The 19,842-nt window shown below is 35.1% G+C and overlaps 1 protein-coding gene across 16 annotated transcripts in view; it reads left to right on the top strand.

Moving 5' to 3' along the window:
• Positions 1-19,842, top strand: part of Pkp4 (plakophilin 4) — a 243,636-nt gene that overhangs the window by 180,672 nt on the left and 43,122 nt on the right. For 11 of the 16 annotated variants that reach the window (XM_074070844.1, XM_020164449.2, XM_074070852.1 and 8 more), the window contains 7 exons: positions 1,288-1,419; positions 1,528-1,718; positions 4,525-5,074; positions 10,256-10,444; positions 12,159-12,379; positions 16,831-16,959; positions 18,057-18,270. In XM_074070844.1, the coding sequence (XP_073926945.1) occupies positions 1,288-1,419; positions 1,528-1,718; positions 4,525-5,074; positions 10,256-10,444; positions 12,159-12,379; positions 16,831-16,959; positions 18,057-18,270 (1,626 nt within the window). The remainder of the gene's footprint in view (positions 1-1,287; positions 1,420-1,527; positions 1,719-4,524; positions 5,075-10,255; positions 10,445-12,158; positions 12,380-16,830; positions 16,960-18,056; positions 18,271-19,842) is intronic. The other 5 variants (XM_074070856.1, XM_074070847.1, XM_074070855.1 and 2 more) reach the window with 2 other exon arrangements.

Consider the following 19,842-nt stretch of genomic DNA (forward strand, 5'->3'; position numbering starts at 1 on the left):
GCATGTACTAAGCATGTTCCATCCTAGGTACTATGGATGTAATAGCAAACAAGCCAGACAAAATTTGCCATCCTCGAGCTTGTATTCTAATATAATAAGTACTATACAGAAAGGAAAAGCTGTCTTGTGGCAAACAAATACTGTTTAGAAGTTAATTCCTCTAGAATGTTTCTCCTATGCTTCATTTCCCCTCCTGTCAGACAGGCAGTCACATGTATACCCCTTTTCTTATAGTTTATTCCTAGAGCCTGATACATAGTAGAGCCCAGCAAAATAAAGAAGGAAAGTCAGGGAGATGAATGAGAACATTGAAATCCTTAGGGCTGTGTGTTAAACTCAGAATGTGATACAGAATTAGTTTAAAATCCTTGAAGTGAGAGTGAAACAGCATTCCTGAAAAGAAGCTTATTAGCGCCATAAGGGTTAAATCTGAGGAAAGACTTGTAGTGAGGATAATCAGAACCTGGAGAAATATATTTTTAGATACTAGGGTATTAGAAAAAGGCATAATAATCTATATCATCTATATTTATAGCATATAAACATTGTAATGGGGGAAGAAGATGAATTGACTTGGGTTTTTGGTGGTGGTGGTTTTTGTTTACCCCAAGCTCAAGATGGCAAGAGGTACAGTTAAAAATCAAACAAGATAATGGAAGAGACAGGTTAGATTTGTCTATGTTATCTTGAAAAGACAAAGAATAGATAAGCTGATGGGTAAGAAGTTAAAAGTTTCTGTTGGTTGCAACTTTGAAAACTCTGAAGCTTTCCTTTGATTGTAAGTGATTTGAAACATGGGGGAAAAAGTGTGTTCTTCCTTCAGAGTTTTCATCACTAAGCTCAATATCGTGAGCACTATGTAAGTTTGTATTTTAAAAGTCTGGAATATGGAAGATTTTTTTTTTTAAATAATTTTTTTAAATTATTTAAAAAATAATTTTTTTTAAATAATTGTTCTCATTCTGTCTCTTACTTCTGGAGGAAGTTGCCTGGCAGATGAGTTTTCCAAGGGTATACTAGATCCCTTTTCAGATTTTGTTTTAATATAAATCATAAGTTAAATTTGGGACTTATAATCAGGACAAATAGCACTTACGAAATTCAACAAAGTATACTAATAAACTAGTATGTAGAACACATTCATATAGCAAAGAACTGTGTTGGTTAAGGTGAAAATATAGCCTTGTATTAACAGAAATTATGATTGCTACTGACAAGTATCTGAACCTTTTTAAAACAAATTCTTATATTATATTGTTTTAGCTGATTAAACTTATCTTCTTACAGAGGTGCCAAATACTGGTGTAAACAAACCTAGAGTTTCTGACGCTGTCCATCCCAACAACTATCTCATCAGGACAGAGCCAGAACAAGGGACACTCTATTCACCAGAACAGACATCTCTCCATGAAAGTGAGGGTCTGTTGTATTATATTTTAAGTTCTGGATTTGCTTCGGTATTTCTGTTTTGAAAATGAGCTTCAGAAGTGTATAATGCAGATAATCCTGCTGGTTTTATTCCTGCAGGATCATTGGGTAACTCAAGAAGCTCAACGCAAATGAACTCTTACTCTGACAGTGGGTTCCAGGAAGCAGGGAGCTTTCACAACAACCAGGGTGTGACCAAGGCAGATGGTAGGCAACAGCACTCATTCACAGGATCAACCAGTAACCATTTGCTGAGGAATTCAAGAGCTGAAGGACAAACACTAGTTCAGGTAAGCCAAGCACATCAAGATCCTTACAAAGAAATACCCACCTAGTTTAATATTTATTATAGATATTTATTCTTTATTAAAAGTAAAGTGAATATCTACAGTTTTGAATTTATAGATTGAATAAAGTAGCAAAATGATTTTACACTATTTGAGTTAGTGTTAAGGAAAATTCGTAGACATAGTAGAGTAATTCTTCTGGAAAAAAACAGGTTTGACATCAGCAGTCCAGAGGTAGTGTAAGAGAACTGAACAGAATGCTGTCCTAAAAATATTGGTGCTAGAATATGCTATAGAAAGTCCCAAAGGGCAGAACACTGTTTCCTTACCTCCATAGAAGGTGATTTTGCCCTTTCTAACCCAAGTTTTATCTTCATCACTGGAATTCTTTTCTTTTACTAGAATATAGAACTTCCCAAAATATTATGTACTCTTGTATGAAAATGAAAAAATGAGGGTTTATAAAGGAGAATGATGGAGGGGGTGAATTTAACTTAAGATATATCATAAGCACTTCTGTAAATGTCACAATGTACCCTCAGTACAACAATAATAATTTAAAGGTTTTTTTTTTTTTTAAAGAATATAGATCTTACTTACAGAAAGTTATTTTTTAGAATCACATCCATTCTGTTAAGTTAGGGCTCTAGAACTTGGTAAGCAAAAAATAATATTGTATGTATATATTTCTAAAAAATCCCTAGCTCCTTCCTCATTGCTACTTTATTCACATCATTCCACCAGCATATATCAGGATTAACAATAGTAGTAGGATTTCTGTGCAGCAATAACCACTAAGCATAACTCTGTCCACATATCCCAAAGGTCTTTTTAGAGCTAAAAATAACAAAATGATCAGAGAAGTTAGGTAGACAACTTTGTTCCTCATATTGCAGCGCAGGAAGCTGTTCAGGTGCACAGAGCAGTGGGCCAGGGTTCCCAATGCCAAATGACAAATGTAGTACGGTGATGGCACTTTTGCTTATTGATTAGTGAAAAATTTAAGGTACATGACTTTTATGCTAAAGTAAGATAGCTTTTACTCAAAGCAAGTACTAGAGGCTATACTCGCCACTCTCAGTTTATACATATACTCTTTTCATTTTAGAGGTGCTTTGGTGGAAAAGTTTGAGAAGGTTTGGACTAAATGCCTATAGGAGTTCATCTCCTTAGGTGGATTTCTATGTCAGTAGGTCTGAAGTCACACTTTCGCACAATAATTGCCTTAACTATAGAAAATTTTTTCTACAGTAGTGATCATGTTCCTTTTTTTAAACCTAATTTAGTTAATTTTGTGCCTGTTGTAAGTGGGTCTCTATGACTTAATTTACATGTAGTTGGGACATGTATCCATCTGGGCCAAGTGTCATTCCATTTGACAGTATAGTGTTAGCACTATTAGCACCCAAGCACATGTTTTAACTTTCCAACTACTTACAAATTTTAAACCCTGTCTCATTGCCTTGTTTATTCACCTCTTCTTCCCTCCCCACATCTCCTCTCCACAGCTATTACCATCCCAAAATTGTTGAACTTGAGCCCACTTGAGGTCTCCAACCAGATGTTTCAGCCAGCCCAGTTGCCTGTGACACCTGGAGTCAAAGCACACATCCTCTTAAGACAGCTAAGGGTGCACAGAGTCCTGATCTTATCCCTGCTTCTTTATCACCACAACTAAAAGTGGGTGGGGCTTGATGGCAACTGGTGTTTAGCAGTCACTCTAGAGTTAACAGAGCAACCTAGTCCTGGGCCTCTCATTAGGAACCCTAATGTTTATTTTCATTTCTCAGCCTGCTTTCCTTTTTCCCATTCCTGTTCCCCTCAGCCTCTTCTTCAGTTCAACTACCATTCTTCTTCAGTTTCGCACAGCATCAAGAAAGGTATCTGATTACCTATTGTGTTTAGAGGAGTCTCTAGATTCATAATAGAATAATCCATGACAGAGATGTTTATTTTCTATTCTTGTTTTTTTCCAGCTGGCTAGACCAAGAATCCAACAGAGACTTAGAGCATCCCTCCTACTAGAGTAGATTTTGAGATGCCTTTATTGCATATCTTTAAATCTACCAGCTAAAGCTAAGATCTCATAGAGGAGAAGGTAAAAAGAAAGTATTCAGCTTTATAAAGGAACAAATAAATTTGACTAGGGCACCTGTGCAACCAAGCTGTTCCTTGAAATAAATTCCCAGGGAGATTACTGGATCCAGGGGATATTGTTCAGTTGCTCCACATTGAAAGAACATGTTCCTTTTGTTAATAAGGTCAACTGCAATGACTAGCCACATGTAGATATCCCTTTAGCTACATTTAGACCAGTATTTATTCATATGATATATTTTTAATTCTTTTTATTTTACAAAAATGCATTACCTTGGCCAAACTTTGACTCACAGGGAATAAAGTAAGTGTGTTGCTCCGGTGACCCTTCACTCATGAGTTATTTGTAATACTTGGAACAAAACGTTTTATGTGGTGTGAAAAATGCATAGGAAAGGGTAAAAAATGTTAAGACATGAAAAGAGAATATTAAATGTTATCAGACCTCATTGTACTGGGTGATTTGTAGTATTCAGATTAACCCCACCACCACCACCACCACCACCAAAATAAAAGTAGAAGAAAAGCACAATGAGAAAAAATTAAGAGCTGGCTCTAAAGCATAATGCAGAAAAGAATCTTGGATGCCTAAAATAAATAGTAGTTCACATTCTGTAGTGAGCTTTGGTGCATTTTTTTTTTTTTTTTCTGTATTGACAATGGTCACAAAACCCTGGATAAACCCATTCTCTTTTCTCCCCCCTCTCATCAGCCATCAGTAGCCAATCGGGCCATGAGAAGAGTTAGTTCAGTTCCATCTAGAGCACAGTCTCCTTCTTATGTTATCAGCACAGGCGTGTCTCCTTCAAGGGGGTCACTGAGAACTTCTCTGGGTAGTGGATTTGGCTCTCCATCAGTGACCGATTCCAGACCTCTGAACCCCAGTGCATACTCCTCTACCACATTACCTGCTCAGCGGGCAGCCTCTCCATACTCACAGAGACCTGCCTCCCCAATAGCTGTGCGGCGGATTGGGTCAGTCACCTCCCGACAGACCTCCAATCCCAACGGACCAACCCCTCAATACCAAACCACCACCAGAGTGGGGTCCCCACTGACTCTGACGGATGTACAGACTCGAGTAGCTTCCCCGTCCCAAGGCCAGGTGGGGTCGTCATCCCCCAAACGCTCAGGGATGACCGCCGTACCACAGCATCTGGGACCATCACTGCAAAGGACTGTTCATGACATGGAGCAATTTGGACAGCAGCAGTATGACGTTTATGAGAGGATGGTTCCTCCGCGGCCAGACAGCCTGACAGGTGAGTAAGTGAAAGGAAGCAAATCTTCTGTCCACCTGTACCTGGAACAGAATGATAGTGGGGGAGGGGGAGAAGCCCATGTTTTTATCTGAAAATTTACACTGCTCACTTCAGTTTACCTTGGTTTTCAGGCTCTAATGTGTGAAGTTACATACACTATATCAACAGAACTGTTTTGCAAATGGATATATCTTCCCTCTGAAAATATTAGGCTTTATAAGACTTTGTTATTTAATTTTAAGAGAATTAGTTGGCATTCTCAACTGTTTATTGATTTTTTTTTTTTTTCGTTTCCAAACCTAGGGCCTTATGCATACTAAGCATGTGCTGTACCGCTGAGCTATATCCTCAGCCATAACTATTGATTTTTTTTTGATGAAAGATTTTTTTTACCTGCCAGGCCTACCCCAACATATACCCATAAGTTATGTTAAAATGCAGTATCAGAATATCTGTTCAAATATATTTTTCCTTAGAAATGCAGTAGTGGTATGGATTAGAGCATGAATCTTCTGCCCTGCTGCTTTGATTTTGGCATCCCAATGGAAAATATGCAAAGTTCTTTTGAATTACCTTTAAATGTCATTTGGATTAAATCAGAAAGACATACCAGGTCCATGATATTTCAGCTGTCCCCCTCAAGGTTTTTCCACAGAAGGGTTTCTGACATACTGTAAAGACTTCATTCTTTTTAGTAAAATGAAATTTGACTTTAAAGTAGTCTATACAAAGAGGTAAAAATTAAAACTAGACAGTAAAACATGAAATGTAAGTGAAAGTCTCCAGCTCCTCCTTTACCCACACCTGGTCCTATCAACCAGTTTAAGTGTCTTTCAGGATAAAGAAGCATATGCATTATATATAAATGTGCATGCACATTGTGTTTTTTCTTCTGCACTGACAGGATTCTATCATATATGTGTATCTTTTCACTTGATATGTCTGAGACCTACTAAATGCCCTACTAATGGGCATTTAGGCTGGTTTTACATAGGTACGATGTTAGCTGTGGGATCCAGTTTTTGTAGTAGAATTGCTGTGACAAAATATGGGCATATTTTTACCTTGAGATATTGTCAAATTGCCCTCCGAGAAGGTTATATAGACTTGTATTTTTACTGTAATTTGAGTGTACCTATTTCCTTACACCTTCAGTAGCACAGCATTTCATCCAGGTTTTCCATGCTTACCAATCTGGTAGATAAGAAGCTATACCTTGTTCTAAATGGTCTTTATTGGGTTATAAGAGTAAGACTGAAAATGCCATACTTATCAGCCATGTTATTTCAGCTTTTATTGCAGCCACTGGTTCAGATTTCTTGTTGTTTTTACAATCTATGAAAGCTTTTTTATATCACCTTAAAAACTACTGCAAGTATTTTTTTCTATTTTGTTGTCTTTTTTATTTTGTTTTTGGAGTTTTTATAAATTTTTTTAATATTTTAATTTGTTAACACTAGCATCTTTTCCTATGGCTTCTAGGAAATGTAAAGCCATTTTGAGATTTTTTTCTAATTTAACAGTTTTTCATGAAGATTGTATATTAAACTCGAATTTGAGCTCAAAGAAAGTCCTGTTGGGGAAGCCACCTCTATTTTATTCCATCATCAGAGAAGTATGGTTAGCATAGATATTTTCTGGAATGCCTTTGAGAAGTATGCAGCAAAGTCATGTAGAAATCATTTATGAAATCCTGCCTCCCAAGGAAACCTTAAAAGATAAGTAGTTCTGAGGACTTCTGTATCCCCCTTGTGCATGTGTAGAATAGCGGTGCAGAAATCCCAGCTTGTATGATCATGATGTAAACAACCAGGGAAGGAAGTCAGCATATAAATTCCTACCTCCATGTTTAATAGTAAGAGGGCTCGTCATTAAAAATCCTGTTTTCTGACATGTAGGTGAGATTAGGCTTTATATTTGAAGAGAAAAAAAATTATGTAAAATTTATATTTTTATTTATGTATATATATATGTTGTATGTACTTAGACCTAGCTTCTTACTGATTGTCTTTCTAAAAATGACTGTAGTCTTCTAAAGAAGCAAAGGCTTTTCAAGAGGTTCTTAGGAAGCTTTGTTTCCTGTCATCTACCTGACCATTTATTCTGAATGTAATCCTAATTTGTGAATTCCTTTCGTTCATCCTAACTTCAGAAGATGATGTGCCTGTCATTATTTGTACTCATTATTGATTTCAAGGGATTAATAGCTTACTAATGAATATGCCTAAAACAGTATTTTGTAATAAATTCAGGGACTTGAATATTTGATGATCATAATTTAAGTGATGATACAATGTATATATAAACTTACTTCCTACCACTGAAAAATATATGTACCCCAAAATACTCATTTCAGTATAATTATATCATGTCAGAAAAAGTTTTAAGGAAGGGATCAATGTTTGAAAGATAAATTTGTATTTATTTCTGATATTTTAAATATAAAAGTTTTGAAACATATAGAATATATCAATGTAATAGGTAAACTAATACTTGTTTGGGATTGTAAACAGAAATTATTGGTTGAGTAAATAATACTATGAAATGCCAGTATTTTCCATTATTTGGAGAAAGAAGTTATTAAAAATTAATCTGTGGAAAGGCTTGTGGAAAATTATTTCTAATCCCTTTTGTGAAGCATAATTATTTATGTCCCAGTTTTAGTGATACCAAGTTACTATGGACTTTATACACATACTTATTTGGCTTAATCTAAAGTGGCTATCTCAGTTTTCAAATGCTAATCTACAGGAGCCTTTATGTGTGTTTTTAAAGACATGAGCACAATACAAAAATAGTAATAATCATTGTTACTCAGAATTATTTTAAATTATTTAATATCAAGAAAGTACTATATATCAATTCTAAACCGTTTGTTTTCTACCATTACAGCCTGTTATGTACAATAACTTCATTTTTCTAATAATCCTATAGCAAGTAAATATCTGCTATTTACCTTTTATAATTTTAAGTGGTTTTGTTGCCTTTCCCATGGAATCAGAGTAAATGTCCACAAAAGCTTTCATATTACATGGATTCCACTGAAGAATACAGCCAGATCCTTACAGTGTGAGAACATAGCCTTCTGAAAGTTGCACCAAATGCTTTGTTCTTATTTTATGTCACTGTCGGCTGGTGAAAACGAGAGCTCAGCTGACTTGAGGTCTAGTCCTGGCTTGCCTCTGCCCATGTATGAGTGATCTTCAGTCCCACACTGAATATAGTGTTTATGGCTCTGTTTGACATTAAAGTAGCAGCTGGCATTAATCAGATTACTGAGGACTAGGTAATCTAGTATATTTGCCTGACCACTTCAAGTCACCATTAACAATAACAGTACCTAGTTTGTTCAAGATACTCATTCGCTCCACAAATAAATGGTTTATGCTCTGCTAAAAAGAGTGAGAAATCTGCCAGTTAATAAGAACCTGAATCCTCAAAGTAGAATTTTACTACAGCAATCATAAAAGTCATCTTTAGAGCTTCAGAATTGAATGAACTTCTGTAGGCTCTTCCCTTGTAAGCTAACTTCCCTCTTTAATCTGATGTTTGTGGAGTTCAAGGTTTCCCATAACACATGTCTTAGATCCTTAAGGCATGGATGGCTGTGTCAAGTGTGGGGTTGCATAATGATCGGACATTGAACTGTGGCCAGCCTACCAGGAAGTATCTCTCTAATGGAAGTGAGTCACATTTCCCTTTGGGCTCTCTGTTTCCTCGGTTTGAAATGAGAAAACTTGGCCGTATGATATCCCAATTATTAACTTGTTTGAACCTGTGGTCTTCTTTTTAGCAAGTAAGGAGCCAGTACTAAAAGTCACATTTGTTCATTTAGTTTTTTTCCATGTCACATTGCTATCCAAAGTAAGTAATAATCATTCACTTTAGAAGCTTTAAGTATTTAACTTTCTTGCTACTCCTCACTAAACAACATGTAATTAACGATAATATTCAGGCCCATTTGCTTTTAGTTGTGATTTGATTAATTGAGCTAAGAAGATAGGAGGCATTCTATTTTTTTATAATTAGTTACCGTATTTCTTGCAACCTTTTGTAAAACAAATATATACTGACTGACTTCAGGTGTTTGTACTTTCTCTTGCTTATATTTGGAAGGTAACCTTAGCTGATAATCTAACCAAGTGACAGATTTTACTTACTAATAATGACATTCACAAACTTTTTAACATAATATAGAATACACATTCACTTTAAAAATTAAAATGTTTGTGTTTGAAATCTACCTTTTACCATGAGTCCTATATGTAAACATTAGTAATTTGAATCAAAATATTTTAAATGATCCAGTGTTAACATACTACTAACTTTGTATTTTTCCTTTATACTAGAAAGAAAGTAAACAAGAATCTGGTACATGTATTCCAGTCAAAACAACAGTTTTTTTTTTTTTTTTTTTTTAAGAAAGTAAAAATACAATGATAGCAAATAGCATTTCATAATAATAAATGTTACTACTACACTGATAATATTAAATTTTTGTAGTATAAAATTTCCAGTATTTTCCTGTAAAAAAAAGCATATGTGAATTAATAGACTTATTTCAAGACAGTTCTTAAGCATTAGCCTTTCTTAATAAGCATATTATATAAGCATTGCCTTAGCTATAGGAATATAGTGGTATGGGATACTATAGGGCAGGTCTACAGGACAGGAAAAGAGGGACATGAACCACGGTTGGTATAATCATAGGTCACTTACAGACAGGATACATTGTCAGAAATATGTGTTTATTTTTGGTTTTGTGCAAGGATTATAGCATATACTTATACAAACTAAAATGGCTGCCATGTTACTAAGCAATACAGCGCCATGGGAGCACAATGGTATATACATTCATCATTGACTGAAACATTGTTATGTAGCACAGCATTTTGTAAATTTTTTAAATGACAGTCATATGGTAGTAAAACAAGTCTTGCTCTATTTTGGCACTATCATAAAATAGCTTATGATTAGGGAATGAATTTCAGTGCATCAAACCATTTAATAGTTTTTATTAGAAAATTTACTCTTCACTTGCTGTGAGGAAAAACTTTTATTTTTTAAATTTGCAACATATGAAGTCCTTTTCACACCTGACATTGTTGGATTTAGACTTAGCACTTGCTCCTGTTGGTTGGATCTTCTCAATTCTTAATGACAACATTTTCCTTCTTCCAGGTTTACGGAGTTCCTATGCTAGTCAACACAGTCAGCTTGGTCAAGACCTTCGTTCAACTGTGTCTCCTGACTTGCACATCACTCCTATATATGAGGGGAGAACCTATTACAGTCCAGTGTACCGCAGCCCAAACCATGGAACCGTGGAGCTCCAAGGATCTCAGACAGCATTGTACCGCACAGGTTCAGGTGGGCATCAGCTTCATGCAGCTGGTTTCCTTATTCCATTGACCCAAAATAGAAGGATTTTATTGAGATTGGATTAGAAAGAAATCGTGTTGTCCATTTAGTTGTCAAATAAGCAACTATGACAGCAAATCAATAAACAGTAAAACAGAAGTTCATTTAGTACCTATTTATGCTTTAATATATTTTTATCTTATCAATGAATGTAGTAATTATGCTGTTAATTTAGGAATAAATTTGTAAGGTTGTAAATCTGATTCTACTCAGGTTAGAAGCATGTCCGATACAGAGAGGAAAGCCTTTGGTGAAATATTTCTTTGTAATTTTTTTTTGCCTGGAACAAATATTTAGACAATCCATGCATGACTGACTTGGTTATCTTTGCTTTAGCATATATAGGGCCTACATATATTAGACTACTTCCTTTTTAGAAGTTGTATTTCCTCTGAATACTTAAATGTAGAATGTGAAATAAATATCTCTTGTGATGGATTCAAACCAGGACAGAATGCAGTAAAAGCAATCATAAAAGGTTGCTGAGGAATCATAACACACTCTTGTACCCCTACCCTCACATTTTTCTACACTGACAAATCCAAAGCTGTAGTCCATGATGGTGCAAGCTGCCAGACTGTGCTGCAGGACTGCCTCAGGGAGTCACAAGAGGCAGCTTCTTTCTTCTTAAAAAAAATTAAGATGTATTAATATGCCCACCACAAAAGAACTCCAGGTAGTAATGAAACTCCTCACACGCACCTTGAGGAGCTGTAGCTTCCTGAACACCAGAAGACTGTATTTATATGGGTTCTTTACTGTAAATTGACATTTTGCTCTATGGAAGGATTTTCTTTCTCATAGAATGAACCAATTTTTAATAGGTGTTAGTGAAGAAATACTCACTTGTTCTTGTGTTCTGTAAATAGGAAGTTCTTTAATAAGATTAAAGAAATAGGTAATGTTAATAATATGCAACTCAAGCTGACCTCGAGGTCACTCTGTATTCCATGCTGGCTTTGAACCTGCCATTTCTGTCTTGTCTCCTGAGGGCTGGGATTATAAGCATGCACCACCACACTCAAACAATAATCTTACTTTCAGGAAGAATCTTTATATAATCACTGGAGCAATACATGCTGCAATAAATGGGGCAGATATGTTAAATATAGTGGACAGTAACTTTGTATATAACTTCACACAATAAATTATGACAGTAGCTATGGAATAATTTGGGGTATCAGTTTTCCTTTTTGAGAAGTAGATTTTCCAATATAATCAATATTCATACCTCTAGAAATAAAGTGTATATCAAAGCAAGTGACCTGTGTACACTAAGTATTAAAAAGTTTGATGGTTTCAGTTATTTATAAATTTGAATAAATATCTGATTATTAAATCTTATCATTTATTTCTCAGATTCATTTCTTATATTTTCCTTGCAGTTTTAAGTAATTGAATCTGAGTAAGCAATTAAGACCTATTAATAGCAGATTTATAGCTTTATTTTCACTTTCCTGCTAATAAAATATTGTTCCTATAGTAAAAACTTAAGTACCTTTTTTAGCACTAATGTGCTAGGTTTGTAAAATCTATAAATAAACAATTTACATAATTACCAAAAACTGTAATCCTCCTTAAAATTTAAAAAAACGTTTTGACTTTTAAAAATGTGACCTTGTGGTGAAATACTATCTTTTTCAAAATGTTGACTTTCTTGCAGGTGTTGGAAATCTACAAAGGACATCCAGCCAACGAAGTAACCTTACATACCAAAGAAATAATTATGCTCTGAATACAGCAGCTACCTATGCGGAGCCCTACAGGCCAATACAATACCGAGTACAAGAGTGCAATTACAATAGGCTTCAGCACACAGCACCAGCTGATGATGGCACCACAAGATCCCCATCAATAGACAGCATTCAGAAAGACCCCAGGCAAGTGCCAGTTGGGAGTCTGCAATGCTACAGTATCTCAGGAATTAACCCGCTCCTCCATTCTGACTTTTCTAAGTGTTCAGTCCATGTAATATCACTAATTCCATATCTCCACTACTTCCAGTTGTGTTCCAGCTGTGTAGGTTATTGAGACTAATTTCATTTTCTTTAAAGATAGATTGCTTCTTTCCATGCTTAATTATAACTCAAGAGCATGCACAGAGCTGTGGGAATATCTGCAGAATTCATCGTTTAAATACTTTACCTAGGCAACTAACTAGGATAGTCTTTTTAGTCAGAATTAAGCAAAAGTTTCTGAAATATTATTTTACCTCTTTTTTTCCACATCCTGACTGGCTTCTTGGACAAGTTTCAGAAAATTCATTTATTATTTTAAACCAGAGAACATCAGTGTTGGATACATTTCAAATCAATGTTTTTATTAACCAGGTCCTTTGCAAAACTTTTTGCCATTTAGGAGAAAATAGCATACAAGAAATTCTCATTATCTCATGAGCAAAATATGTTTGTCAAATATTGGATGTTTCCTCTTTTTCACTTTGTTTGGCCATGTAGACAATACTTTTTAAGGTAAGCATGAGTCATTTAGTATTTGGTGGATTTTTAAAAACTGGCCTCATCTTTAATGAAAGAGAGAAATCATTACTAAGTTTTAAGCAGCTTTAGTGTTATTTTAAGGTATATATTAGCAAGATTTCATTCACTCTCCACCCATAGATAATTGTTTCACTGGAAAGTTGTTACAATTATCAATTTATTTTTAGCAACCTACCAACTTATTTTAATGTATGTGAACTGAAATGACTGCAGTTTTCGTTATTAAAACAAAGTAACTAAAGGTACACTAGAGTTGAATAGAGGCCCACTGCTTCACTAAAGCTATTTCACCAATTCACTTTTACGCCTAAAATTCTTTAAGGTTTATACATATACGTGGTTCTTCTATTCCTGACTTGCCACTTTTTTCATTTTAAGAATTTTTTTTAAAAAGAATTTGTCTAATAACACCTTCTATATAATCTTCATAGTACAAAGGATTAATGCACCCAAGTAGATGCAGAAATCCACAGAATTTTAAATTACAGATACTTTAGATTATACCTTACCTGAATCGGCAGAGAAAACAATAGCTACCTACAAAGGCAGTGAGGTGTGATTAGAGTTTTGAGTTTAATATATGCCCCTGAAGACTTCAGTTTTGACCTCTAACATGATTTACCATGTATAAGAATTTCTTCCTGTGTGATAATATACTTCAGCTATTCATGCTATGATAATTTCATAATCTAATGCATAAAACTGTTATGGCTAGCTTTGATTAAGTGAAACTTTACTGATAATGCATTTCATCTGATGAATAAACGATTATCTTACAATTATAGGCACTTTTATTTTAGATGAAACTGGTATCCAGATGAATTTGAAGTTTGAATATTCAAACCAAAATCAAAAGCTCATGACAACTGTTTTTCAGTTTTGCAAACAGCAACTCTAAATAATGTTTTTATTCATTTGTAAATCTTTTTTTTTTAACCATTAATGCTACATGGTAATTTGCCTGAAAAATTCTCTGTAAGACTGAGTCATTGATGTTTATGATATAAGAGGAAACCTATGGGGATTTTTTTATAGTTCTCAAACTGGAAGCCAAATTTATTAGTAGTGTAAATGATTTTTCTAAATAGAATAAAAGTATTTCCTGCACAAAGCAACAGTGACTTAGAATAAGTGTGTTCCTGGTGCTTCTGCGGTTCAGGGCCCAGTCTGTGATGGACAACAGAATAATTCCATTTACCACCCCCTAACTTCAATGGTATCATCAAAACCCATAGTATGTATATGTGTTATTTACCTGTAGTGTTATGATCAGTTACCCTTTAAGCTCATAAAGAGATATGAAAATAAGGGGTTTTTTTTTATATTCACCAAATGTACTATTTAAATTTCTCTTTTTCCTTTGTTCAAGTTTCCATCTCAACTCATTTTCCTTCAGCCAAAAGAATTTCCTTTAATCTTCCTTATGTTGCTTGTCTACTTGCAAAGCATTCTCTCAACTTTAGTTTATCCATAAATACTTATATTTTACTCATTTTTAAAGGATATTTCTACTCAATATAAAATTCAGGATTTACAAAATTGGATTTTTTTTTCTGTCAGTACTTTTAAAAAATGCTGTTCTGCATCTTCAGACCTCTGTTGTTTTAATGAGCAATTGGACATTGTGCCTTTCTCATTATGTAAGGTCTTTTCTCTTTAGGTTTCTGCAATTTTATTCTTGTGAGCTTAAGTACAGTTCTCTTTGCATTTGATCTGTTTGGGGTTCACTGAGTCTTGGTATGTAGGTTGATGTTTGTTACCAAAATTAGGTAATTTTCAGCCATTATTTCTTCAAATTTTTTTCTGCCCAAAATTCTCTTTTCTTCTGGAACTACAGTTACACCTAGTATATCACTTTTATTAGTTCACAAATTACTTAACCTCTATTTTCTTTTTTTTTTTAATTTTTGGGTATTCTTCTCACTGGATTTTTTTTTTTTTAATCAATCTGCCTTCAAATGTACTGTCCTTTCTTCTGCAGCCTCCAATCTGCTATTAAGCCTATCCAGTGATTTTTTTGTTCCAAATACCATAATCCTTTTTTCATAGTTTCCATGTTTCTGATGAGATTTTCCATCTATTCACTGCTTGTATACATCTTTTTCTTTAAGTCTTTGAGCACATTTATAATAATAATTTTAAATTCCTTTTCTGATAATTCCAACATCTGGGTTGTCCCTGATTACTTTTATTTTTAAGCATATCTTCGTAATTCTTATGTACCTGTTTATTCGCCTCTCTAGTAAGTTTAGATTATATGCTAGCTGTTGTGAATTGTTGTTTGAGTGCTGAGTTTTCCTGTGGCAGGTAATTAAATTACTGGAGATCTTTTTGATCCTGTCAACATTGGTTTTCTTTGTCTGTTTCAGATTCTTGTTGTGTGGCATAGTCCTTGCTTCTCAAACGTGGTCTTTGTGAAGTTTTAACTAAATTCCTGAGGTGCTTACAGGGTCTGCACTCTAACAAGGCTGGGAGTCTAGCATCATCTAGTGTGCATTTAGCTCACAGTCTCACAGCAAACACTCTCCATAAGACCTGTCTTTGTGCAAAGCCTGTGCTCAACTAAGGACCTCTGAATAATTCTCACATAGACATGTAGAATTAATTTTGCTAGCTCCTTCCTCTTTAGAACCCTGCCCTGTGCATTCTAACTACTTTAGCACTACCAAACTCCAGGGTCCGGCCCCCGCCCCCAGCTCATCAAGTCCGTTTTGTACCTGGGCTGAACCTCCTGCATAATGGTCTAGAAAGTGCCCCTATGTAGAAAGCCAGGTGTGTGTGAGTTTCCTTAGGTACTTCCCTCCTCAAGGAGGATGTTACTTGAAAAAAAAAAAATCAAAATATAAAGGAATCTATACATAGTATGATTGTGTATTCATTAGAAGGAAGTTTTTGTTTTGTTTTGTTTTGTTTTGGTGGTATTGGGGTCTGAACTCAGGACTTCGCACATGAAAAGCAGACACTCTACAGCTTGAGCCACAACTCCAGTCCAAGGCAAAAAAATAGTACACCATAGTGGTTGAAGGCAGAGTGCCTGTGTCCAGATGTTGCTGTACTGTTCACTAGCTGTGTGACCAGTTAGCCTTTCAGCCTTAACTTGCAATCTAGGAGGTTGCTGTAAGAATAAATGAATTAATATACATAAATGCTTGGGTAATACCTGACACAGAATAGGTACTCCTAACATATTAAGTGCTATTAAATAATAATCCAGTTTACTGAAAAAATATTCTGTGTCCACACATGGGCACCTTTGCGTGCATGAATATATAGAAAAAACTAGAAAATGTCAATGGTGGTTTCCTCTGGATATGGTCTTAATGATAAAATATTTTTCTTTTAATTGTCTTTGTTTCTGTCTTACAGTCAAGAACAACAATAAATGTTAAATTTCCTCAGAATCACTGTGCCTGCAGTATTTGTGATTAGTAGGCTGGCACCAGCTCTGTTCTTCCCCACCAGACCCTTCCTCTTGGGCATGACGTCTCACTTAGCTAACATACACTTGCTCACCTGTGCCTCATACCTGCAAATTTCTTCATGGGTAGAAAGGCATAAAATTAGAATCAGGAGGAGGAACACTGGAGTGGAAAAGTTGCCCATATTAAGAATTCCCTTTATTCCCCTGAATCCCTTTCTGTGCATTGATGCGTCATGATTTCTTAGATCATAAGCATCTTGGCCTCTGTGTATGTTCATCTGGGGGAAGAATTATTTATATTTTATTTTAAGATTTTTGAGACTTCCAGTTTTTGTCTCAGTTGAGCTTTTCCCTCCTATTACAAATGTGTCATTCAGCGTATCCTTTCTGAAGTCTTGTCTGTCTCATGTAGGGAGTTTGCCTGGCGTGATCCTGAGTTGCCTGAAGTCATTCATATGCTGCAGCACCAGTTCCCATCTGTTCAAGCAAATGCGGCAGCCTACCTGCAGCACTTGTGCTTCGGTGACAACAAAGTGAAGATGGAGGTACCAGACCCAATGCCTGGAATATGTGCTTGACACTTAACAGCCACATGATTACTATTTAATTCCCCAGGGCTGGGGATATAGTGTGGTGGTAGAGTATGCATCTGTGAAGCAGGTCCTGGATTCAGTCCCCAGAACCGTGAAAGAAAAAGATTTTTAAAATTACTAGATGCCTTTTTGAAGGGATATTTTTATTCCATTTACTCTTACTTTTTAACTATGTGTTTCGTATCTCTCAGGAAAAACTCAGATGATATTTCCTAGAGAGCTTTCAGCTTTGTCAAATCATGCATCCACTTCATTACCTTTTTACAAAACATGAAGCAAAAAAATCAATTTAACCTGCATTTTAAAAAATATTTTCAAAAGAAAAAAAATTAATAGGTAAAAAAATATAGCATTCACCAAATTAGGAAGCTAATATATTTCATGATATTCTGGTCAAGATAAGTTTTTATATAATTTTAGAAATATCAAGCTGTTGGTTATTGGTTAGTGTTCTATAGCATACAGATTATTTTACCGTTTTAGGACTTTGCCCTCCTGCAATGTCATATACAAGTAGTGTTTTTTATCATTGATATGCAAAACAGCATACCAGCTGTTGACATAAGGGTGGATGTCCTGAATAAAGCCCAGAAACATACAAGTAAATTACTAATGAATTAACAATTAAAAGGAAATGTTAGGAGAGTAATCTAGAAAAACAATTCTAGAAACTTAGTGATCTTAGTCAAAAATTCCTTCCTGTGTAGTCTCTGACCCTGCATATTTTGTATGTGCATATTTTCTCATTGTACTCCTAGAGTAAAAGTATCAATCCCAGTGTGTGTCCAGAGGTTTGGTGAAGGACTACACTGCTTACATGGGGACATTAATCCACCTCCAGGCCCCATCTCTTTTTAATCCATGAGATTATCATCTTAAAGAATGTCCTACAAATTTTTAAAAGATGTGTTATTTAAAATAAAAAGTAACCTTCTGAAGTGTTGTGGAGATATCCAGTAACACTGTTACTCTCTCAATAACAGAGTTTTGTGTGATCACTGATTAATCACATGTCACTTAGGCCTGGTACCTAATATTTTTCATCCTAGGTATATAGGCTAGGGGGAATCAAGCACCTGGTTGACCTTTTGGACCACAGAGTTTTGGAAGTTCAGAAGAATGCTTGTGGTGCCCTCCGAAACCTTGTTTTTGGCAAATCTACAGATGAGAATAAAATAGCAATGAAGAATGTTGGTGGGATACCTGCCTTGTTGCGATTGTTAAGAAAATCTATTGATGCAGAAGTAAGGGAGCTTGTTACAGGTAGGTATAGAGTGATCTTTTCCTAGAGGAAATATCAAAAACATACTAGACTGTGTTCTCTTATAGTGTCATTGTGAAGGAGTTGGAGGCTCTAGGTGATAGGTGATGAGATATATATAGATAGGTATAGATAGATAAATAATCAATGCCTGATATAAAAATGATATAGATAGATAGATAAATAATCAATGCCTGATATAAACATGATATAGATAGATTGCTCGCAACTCTGAAGAAGGCTGTATATAAATTAATGATTCAGAAGGCATTTGCAGTGCTCTGTTCATATCAGTTATTGTACTTACTAATGCATAAGTATCAGCTAACAGATGTCTTGTTCATGGAGGACTGAATATATCAATTTTTATTATGTATTCCATAGTAAATCTACTTGTTTTAAATAGACTAGCTCTCCTTTAGTATGAAAATAAAATATACTTAATGAATTGGCCATCTTCCATAGTTCATCCAGTGTCTGAGGGCCTGTTTGCTTCCCACTCACTTTGCTGGGCCCCTGAAATAATAAAAGTAAATAAAGCTCAGGCCCTGTCTGCGAGAAGCACTCAGCCTGGGGAGGATCACAAGTGGTTCTGTGGTTGTTAGGGAAATGTTGCAAGTGCCATGACTCAAAGGAGGTCACGTTGGGAACACTGAGCATGGGTAGGAAAGATCTCTGGATGATAGGGCCAGCAGCTACATCCCAGAGTACATGAGGCTGAGGTAGAGGAACCATCCCACAAGAGAATGAGTTAATGGTAGTGTTATTTATACTAGAGAATTCAGAGAAAACACTTAAGTATTCATTGACAGAATGGTTAAATAAATTGCAGTACCCTCACATAGAGAAACCACACATGAGTAAATAAGTGTTTTAGAGCTACATATAACAGCACAGATAAATCTTGAGAAATATTTGCAGATAACTGCAGCACAACACTGTTTGTATAAAGTTTTTTAATATGTAGATTGAGACTATCAATTACTTTTGGATATATGCACACACAGTAAAGTTAAAATTTCTAATTAGAATGATAAAAATAGATTCAGGAAAGTACTTACCTCTGTGAAGGAGGAGAAGAGAAAATGGGACCAAGGAATGTATTCTAGCTCTGTTTTTTTTTTTAGAGAAATCAGAAACAAGGCACAAAGCTAGATGGTGGATACCTAGATGTTTATTTCATATTTACTGTGCTATTTTTCACGCTTGAGATATTTAATTTCACATTTTAACAGCATTTCTTTGAAATTAATACCTTTCCCCATTGAGTTCCACTATGAAATGAGAATTAGAAGTTTTGTCAGAAATAATTCAGTAACATTTGGGAACGTACCAAACCATCATGCATCTAATATCTAAGGGAAATCAGATTTCTCATAAGATAAAATATTTGAAATATAACATTAATATCTCCTTGCACTCCAAATAAGGTAGAAAATTTACATACTAAAGTAAAATACACTTTACCTCTAATCTTAAACTTTGAAATGGACTGCCCATCTTTATGTATTTCTATGTTAATGCACTAATACTCACAAAAAAATATATTGGCTTATTAGTATATATACTCCCTT

This window comes from Castor canadensis, chromosome 4 (genome assembly GCF_047511655.1).
Source record: "Castor canadensis chromosome 4, mCasCan1.hap1v2, whole genome shotgun sequence".
In the NCBI taxonomy this organism is placed as follows: domain Eukaryota; kingdom Metazoa; phylum Chordata; class Mammalia; order Rodentia; family Castoridae; genus Castor; species Castor canadensis.